Source organism: Phlebotomus papatasi, chromosome 5 (assembly GCF_024763615.1).
Source record: "Phlebotomus papatasi isolate M1 chromosome 5, Ppap_2.1, whole genome shotgun sequence".
NCBI lineage: Eukaryota > Metazoa > Arthropoda > Insecta > Diptera > Psychodidae > Phlebotomus > Phlebotomus papatasi.
This window is the reverse complement of record NC_077226.1, coordinates 4088198-4097042: the sequence shown is the minus strand read 5'-3', so window position 1 is coordinate 4097042 and position 8845 is coordinate 4088198. Positions and strand designations below refer to the sequence as shown.

The 8845-nt window shown below is 39.3% G+C and overlaps 1 protein-coding gene across 1 annotated transcript; it reads left to right on the top strand.

Annotated features, from left to right (window-relative positions):
- The first annotated feature begins 2637 nt into the window (after nt 1-2637).
- Nucleotides 2638-5631, top strand: LOC129808680 (uncharacterized). The gene is made up of 2 exons (XM_055858451.1): nt 2638-3483; nt 3532-5631. Exons 1-2 carry the CDS (start codon nt 2638-2640, stop codon nt 5629-5631), a joined length of 2946 nt encoding a protein of 981 aa, XP_055714426.1.
- The last annotated feature ends 3214 nt before the right edge of the window (nt 5632-8845 follow it).

Here is an 8845-nt window from a genome sequence, read left to right as displayed (position 1 = left end):
TCACGCACACTCAGTAATTGCTGGAAATTATATTTTTTCTACAATTTGCTGATTTTCTCACTTGTTTTATCCACAAAACTCTGGACCACCAGAATAAAAAAAAAACACAACAATGCGGCGATTGTCAAGGGGTTACGGATCTGTCCGCGGCGTGTCGCTCGCGTCATGCCTTCATGGTGGAAATTTGAATTCTCTATAGAAATTTGGCCAAAATAACGAACATTCCAGGGGGTGACTTTATTCGGCTCATATTCGACTCGTATTCTTTATTGTAGGTGTACCAATTTCTGGCCCTCTTCTAAAGCCAAAGCACTACAGTTTCATAAAGTCTATCATGATGGTCCTGCCAACTTCTCTGCTAGTTCCGGGTGGCTTAGCCGATGGAAGAAACAACACGAAGTGAGACAGCTCACAGTATGTGGAGAGACTCTGTCTTCCAGGGAAGACTTGCTACCATCGTTTGTCAATCACCTACAAAAAATCGTTGAAGAAGAGAATCTGAATTTTCATCAGATATATAATGCTGATGAGACGGGGTTGAACTTTAAAAGACTTCCGAATAAAACACTTGCCTATTCCTGTGATGTTCCTGCCTCCTAGTGTTACGTCCCAAATTCAACCAATGGATCAAAATGCAATGGAAGTTTTAAAAAAAAAAATCGAAAACTTTTCCTTGAATTTGTCCTCGAACAAATTGAAATTGATGCGAATGTGATGAATGCTGTCAAAGCAGTTGACATCTTAAAGGTAATTTTGTGTACAGCTCAAGCGTGGGACTAGAGGAACCACCACTAAAGGAAAAAGTCATTTTTGCATTCGAATCTGGCAACACTAAAAAAAAGTGGCTGATATTGCATTTATTTTTTGATGTTTTTAATAATTTTAATTATTATTGAGGAATTTTTCCTGCCTAATTTTGTTGCAAGAGGTCTAATAAATATAAAAAAATGCGATAATTGTGATAAATTTGTAAAACTTGCATGTTTTTTTTGAGACCAAAAGAAAATGGGTCAACGAACACTAATAGATAATTGGAAATTATTAATGTTTCTTATAATATTTTTATTCTTTCTTCCTTTACATAGAAAAAGAAACTAATCTAGAATCCTTACAATGTAAGGGATGTGAGATTTTTAGCCATTTTCTAGAAGGATAAAAAGGATTTTTTCGAGTCAATGACACTTATGGTGATCTAATGGAATGAATTTTAGTGTCCGGAGGGCTTCGAAACAGCACACGGATTGTCTGGGAGTCTACCTATTACTTCTAGGCCTCCCTCCAGAAAAGTTAGAATGCCAGGATGACTGAGAAAAGCCCCCAAGAGCCCCAAAACAAACGAAAAATGTAGTGTGCATGCTCTTTTTGCAGGGTAATTTTCACACTAAAAATACACAAGAAAAAATAGGAAAAATCACAGAATTTTCTCACAAATCTCTTCACTGGCCAATTCTTTAATGATTTGTAATGAAATTACTGCCGAAATTCGCTTACTTCCGTGCAAAATTACGCAAAAACATCAAGAGAAATGTCCTAAAGGGCACTGTCCGCCATCTTCTATTTGACAACTGAACCATCTTGGTGCATTTCTTCGAGCAAAGCAGGCACCTTTTCAAGGCAATTTTTAAAAGATTTTCCACGGATAATTTAAAAAAGAAATACTGAGAAGTGCTTCCAATACTCGCCAATTTTCTATTCCAATTCATAAATCACCGATTTTCCACATAATTTTCATAATTTTCCACGAATTATGAAATGTTGCAAAAGTCGCTTGGCGACCCATATTTAGCCTGTTTTTACTATTAAATCACGCCTTTTAATCAATTCTGTGTCACTAAACTAATTCTAAAAACTATTTTTTCTATGTTAACATGAATTCTTATTGAAATTTCATTAATTAAACCTCACAAATTGACTTTAAAAAGCAATCTTGGCGACGTTTTTTTTTCAAATGCTGGCGACTACCACTACATAAGCAGAAAAACGACTTTTTCCTTCTATGTTGGTTCCTCTCAACGACTCCTTCATATTATCATTATGGTAATATGAAGGAGTCGTTGTTCCTCTGGTGGGACTAAGTTGATGCAAATACTATTGCCAGAAGTTGGAAGGGAATTTTCGAAACGACCTTCAGCTCAAACATCCTAAGTGAAGACCAATTTTTGAATGATGAAGTCCATACAGATAGTGTGGACATGGACCACTTGATCCAGTTGGCCAATGATTTGCCACATATTGGCCTTATCACTGCGGAGGATATTAGAGACTGGTCGCAAAGTGATAATTGTTTGGAGATTAGTGAGGACACAATTTTTGATATGGTGAGGAGTATGCAGTGTGTCAATTCTGAACAAGAAGAGGTTGAAAATGATCTCGAAGATTTTGAACCTAATTTTGCTCATTCTGCAGTGCAAAACAATGTTGAGAAATATGTTTCAGCAGAACAGGCGCTCGAGGCTTTGAATGTTGTACTCAGTTATATACGTCAAGGGGGGAGGAAGTTGACAGCCTGCACGCATCTCGAAATCCACGCAATTTGATTTTTTTTCGGGTGGCCCTCCCTGCATGCGCTGGGGGCTATAATAGTAGTTTCGCCTCCGTTTTACAAACGAAAGAGTAAATACTATCCCAGCGTAACCAATGTCAACAGTCGACGCCGTAACATGGCTACAACAAATGAGACAAAACAATCCAAGAACAAACAGTCCTTTTCAGGACTCCTTGACGCTAGACGTTGGTGCAAGTCTAAGAATTTGTCACCTCAACGTTGAAGGTATGTCAAAGGCAAAGAGTGAATATCTCGCTCGGCTAATGCGAGATGAACGCGTCGACATCATCACGATTCAAGAGACACATACAATTTCAGATGAAAACCTGCGAAGTAGAGGAAGCATTCCGGGTTATGTGCTTGTCGATGCCATCCACAGTGCTGTCCACGGTGTAGCAACGTACATCAAGTCATCTATTCCCAACTATAATGTGGTGTATAAGGACTGTACAGACAATATACATGTTCTTGCCATTGAAGTAAGCGGAGTCACGGTCATCAATGTCTACAAGCCACCAAGTTCTAGATGGCCTCGTGTTCCGCTCAAATCCTTTTCGCACCCGGCAGTATATGTTGGTGATTTCAACTCACACAATCAGGCCTGGGGTTATGAGGATAGTGACATTGATGGAAACTTGCTGTTTGAGTGGATGACACTGAACAACTTGTATCTCATCTACAGTTCGAAGAGTAAAGGGACTTTCAGATCTGCCCGGTGGCAAAAGGATTATAATCCTGACCTTACGATTGTCACCAAAAACCACGATGGGGAGGTAAATGGGGCTAAACGCTCTGTTCTGAGTGGTTTTCCCAATAGTCAACACCGCCCAGTACTCCTTCACTATGGAATAAGTATTCCATTGGTGGAGTCAGAGCCAAAGCCGCGCTGGAACTTTCGAAAGGCTAATTGGGCTGCCTTTTCTAAGGATTTTGACCACGTTGTGCAGTTTATTCCTGCACATCCTGGTTCATATGAACGTTAAAAGCAATACATCCCCGGTTGGAACGAGAACTGCGATGAGTTGTACGAGGAGTACAACGCGACAAATAACAACAAAGTCGCTGCTCGCTTGTTAACGGAGTTGGATGACCAGCGGAAGAGAAAGTGGAGGGAAACTGTGGAGAACACAGACTTCACGCATTCCAGTCGCAAGGCTTGGAGGCTTCTCCGAAAGCTGGGTGCTGATTCCAGATGTGAAGCCACAGTTAACAAAATATCTCCTAACAGCGTCGCCTCTCGGTTAATTCGGGTCTCTAAGACTAAACTGTCGAAAGTTGATCTGGAGTTGACCAGAAGAGAGGTCCGATGCAAAAGAAAAACACTAACAGAGTCTTCCCTTTCTGGTAGGTTTTCTACTGCAGATTTGGAATGTGCTCTGTTAAGTGTAAAGTTGGGGAAAGCCGCAGGGTTCGATGGAATCTACCCTGAATTCATCAAGAACGCTGGTCCAAAAGTTAAGTGTTGGCTGGTTGACTTATTCAACCGCATCTTGGATACTGGCCACCTTCCTAAACTTTTCAAGCGAGCAAAAGTGATTGCCATTCTAAAACCTGGCAAGGATGGTACAGACGCCGCCCATTACCGTCCTATTTCTTTACTCGTCAGTGTTGTGTATAAACTTCTTGAAAGAATGATCCTTCACCGTATACAACCTCATATTGACCGAGCAACCCCAGTTTCCCAGGCAGGCTTTAGAAAACATCGTGGTTGCACAGAGCAGGTGCTTGCACTCACCTCCCACGTTGAAGCCGGTTACGAACGCCGGCAGAAAACTGGTGTGGTGTTTGTCGACCTGACAGCAGCCTACGATACTGTCTGGCGTGATGGACTCTTTCTCAAATTTATGGAGGTGATACCCTGTGCTAAGCTATCCGGCCTGCTAAACAACATGTTGTCAAACCGCTATTTCCAAGTGTTCCTTGGCAACAAAAGCAGTAGCTGGCGCAGACTGAATGAAGGACTTCCGCAGGGTAGCGTTCTAGCTCCTTCTCTATTCAATTTATACATAAGTGATACTCCACGGACCCAAGCCAAACAATTTCAGTATGCCGATGACTTGGCTTTGGCTGTCCAGTCGGAGTCGCTTACTGAGATTGAGGAAATCCTGGAATCGGATCTTTCAATCCTCAGCACATACTTTCGCAGGTGGCGCTTGCAACCCAATCCAGCAAAAACGGAGGCTTGCGCATTTCATTTGAATAATCGTGAGGCACACAGTAAATTAAATGTGTGCTTTGAGGGTTCTACAATCAATCATGTCGAGCACCCAAAGTACCTTGGTGTCACTTTGGATCGCACACTCACATATAAGCCTCATCTAGAAAAGACAGCCAAGAAAACCAGTTCCCGGGTAAATCTAATTCAAAAGTTAGCTGGCACGACTTGGGGGGCTGACGCCCAGTCCCTTAGAACTGCCACGCTCGCACTTGTGTACTCTGCAGCGGAATACTGCGCCCCAGTCTGGCACAACAGCGCGCATGTACACAAAGTAGATACGCAGCTGAACAACGCTATGCACCTTATCACAGGTACAGTGAAATCTACACAACTGCCCTGGTTGCCGGTGCTGTCGAATATTGCACCTCCGAAATTAAGGCGCGAAGCGGCTGCGGTGAGGGAGGTCACAAATTGCAGAGAAAATGCAAATTCTCTGTTATACACTGAGCTCCAGGAATTGCCAAGCCGCAGGTTAAAGTCGAGAAGACCACCCTGGACTGTTGATCCGTCTATCACAGGCGTGGACTTCTGTCTGGAGCAGAAATGGAAGGAGATCTGGAGCAGAGCCGCACCAGTCAATGGTCACTTGGTCCGGGACCCAACCTCTCGAGTTCCAGGCTTCGACTTGCGCCGCCGCGAGTGGGCAATGTTAAACAGGTTCCGCACTACGCAAGGAAGATGTGCCTATTTGCTTCACAAATGGGGAATGGCTGATTCTCCAGAATGTGACTGCGGTAGTGCATTTCAAACGATGAGCCACATCGTGAACGACTGTCCAAGACGAGGCTTTGTGGGTGGACTTGGTAGTCTGGACCGTTTACCTCAAGCGGCCCACGATTACTTAAGAAACTTAGATTTAAATTTATGACAACTCAGAAAGGCTATTTGTTCGTATGTCTTGTAATCTTGTCTTTTATTAATTTATTTGTTGTTTTTTTCCTGTCATACGAAAGAAGAATATACGTCAAGGAAAAAAAACAACACAACTCAACAATAAGGACCATTTCGTCGATTGCAGGCTGACCAAAAAAGTAAAAAGAACTGAATAATTTTCCAGTAAAATTGAATTTAAAAAGGCTGCGTTAAAAAATAAACCTAATGAACTAACTTAATCTTAAGAAAGAACTCTACTGAAGACTGATGGTGTGAAAATGAAAAATAAAATTTTCCACAAAGTTAATTCCTCAGGAGGGCTTTAATATGTTGGATATTGTAAAATAAATCTTAAAAGACGAAGTTAAGTGCTGTACACGTGATAATAATTGAAATGTTGTTAACATTTAATCTGCAAAAAATGGGAAATGTGTTTAATGTCAGATTAACTTTATGAATATATTTAAAAATAAATTAAAGATCATATGAATGTGATAATGAATACGCAAATATAAGATGAACTATAATAACAATTAGTTTCAATCTAATATCTTCTCTTTTATAGAAAAATTTCAGTTTGATTTTTATATAATAATACATATGTAAACAGAAAAAAAGTCGTTAAATTTCAAATGGTTTGCTCTCAAAATCCGGGTGAAGTTTCGGTCCCGCTCTCACGGATTAGCTAGAATCTACTGTAAATGTCCTCAACAATTATATCGAAGCAATTATCAAGATAGGTTAAGTACGTGTGGGGATAATTGAGATTGTGTGTCATGAAGATTGTCTTTTCGACTGTGGCGCCCCTGGTGTTGGTCCCACGAAGTCAAAGTGTTTTAGAGGGACGTAGAGCTTTGTAAGACCTTTAATTTGCGTCCTCACTCATCAAAATCGGTAAAACAGAACCGGAGATATGGCGGTTTGAATTTCGTGAACTGTGACTCCTTATATCTCCGGTTCTATTGAAACCACAGAGCACTTACGGCACTTTTTAGAAACGCCTTATACTGGACAATAACACTCTAAAATTTGATTAACTTGCACAAAGAGGTTTTTGAGACAAATGAGTTTGAATTTTGATGAATTTTGACGGTATCGCAGCGTCATCTGTGGTGAATTTTTGAATTCTCTTCTGATAGGGCTTATCGAGAAGAAACCAAATACCCCAAAAATAGGTCAAATTGTTAATTAGAACCGGATATAGAGGCCGGTCAATATTCGAACTCTGCCCCCTTATATCCCGGGTCAGGGGTAGTGGATCGACTTAAGTATTTTTTTGTTTGATATGTATAACCAGCGGCTACAACATACTAAAATTTCAGCCTGATGCACAATGGAATTTTTGAGTTATTTAACTTAGAGAATTTAGAACATTTTTCTTTCTAATAATTGCACCGATAGCGGTGGTTTTATGTTAGAAGGGGAAGTGACATTTCACGAGAGCTTTCAAAAATTAATTCTGACAATTAGAACTGAAGTTATGGCCATTTTAAGAATTGTTTTTTGGACCCTTATTGCTCTGGTTAGGGGAGTCGGGGGACCTTAAGTTTGGTATTGATGGAAAGCCCTAAGGCCCAGCTATAACATACTAAAATTTGAGCCCCATTGGTGCCATAGGGGCGGAGCCATTAAGAAAACAAAAAATGGGTGTATTCAAAATGGCGGAAGGAGGGGTGGGGGGTGGGGGGTCAATGCACCAAGTTGCAATTTTCATACGATATATAACCTTTGCCGAAAACCGCAAGTTTCTTAGTTTGGGAGCTATTAAGTTCCAATGAGTTGCCGGACGGACGGACGGACAGGAACAGTTTTTAGTCATCCATATATTCATGATCAGGAAGTGTCAAAACACGTTTTGGCAAAGTTTAGGCGTGATCGGAGGACATGAAATTTAGTGAGAACCCAGTAACGCAAATTCGGTGTTTGTACAGTAGTACGACAAGTAGGACTCTGTATAGTACTTGCCTTATGGAAATTTTAATGACCGTGACACAAGACGTTCCAAGAACTTTGTTCGGGGTTGGGTGGTGAAAAATGTGTGGGGAATTCCCAATATTTGAATTTTAAAATAATGGCTTTTTTTAATTTTAACTGACCAACGGTTTGTACCGGTTTTCAACGGTGTTTTCAATAATATGCAAAATTTATACAAAAATTCCAATTTATTTTTCACTTTTAAATTAACAAAATATATATTAACATAATGAAGGCTTTAATTTCAATTAATCACATTGCATTACTCATTTCAATTTTGTACTAGCTGGGTTTTTCACTAAAAATTTTCTTAAAGTGGTATTTTCGCTAATGGCAGCTGGTTGATTGAAAACATTTATTGTCTTTTTCTTTGTGAAAAAAAAATATTTTAAATTCAAGGGTTTAATTAAAAGTGAATTAGCGAAAAGGCGACCCAATTAGTACATGCTGACTTATTTCAGTATTATCATTAATTTATAAATTTTCTTTAATATTTTTGATAATTTTTTTTATACACAGAAAAAAATATTTTCTAAAATTGTTCATAAATATTTGTGAAATCCTATGGCAGACTTACGAAATGCTCGTGAATCATATAACCCACAAACAAGTTCGTAAAATTTTGTACTTTTCACAAATATTGTTCGTAAAATGATTATTTGACAAACATTTTTTGTACTTTTACAAACATTTGCTGGTAAATGTTCGTAAGCATACAAAAAGATGTTCGTAAAATTTTGTCATTTGTTCGTATTTGTGCGTAAATTTTTACCAAACAAAAATGTACGAACAAATGACAAAATTTTACGAACATTTTTTTGTGTGCTTACGAACATTTACGAACAAATGTTTGTAAAAGTACAAAAAAATGTTCGTCAAACGATCATTTTACGAGTGATGTTTGTGCAAAAAGTACTAAATTTTACGAACTTGTTTGTGGGTTATATGATTCACGAGCATTCCGTAAGTCTGCCATAGGATTTCACAAACATTTATGAACAATTTTACAAAAAAAAAATTTCTGTGCATTATGTTTCTGAATGAAACAGTGAATAATTCTATGAATTTAGAAGAAGTAAAAAAGAATTTTATCAGTTCAAAAACAAGCGTTTAAGTAGCACTTTTCGGAATACGATCCAATTACCCCACCTTACTATACGAAGTCTAGAACATTTGTGACGGGAGGATTAGGGTGTCTGGGTTGGGGGCAATATTCACTGGAGACTGCTCCGCAG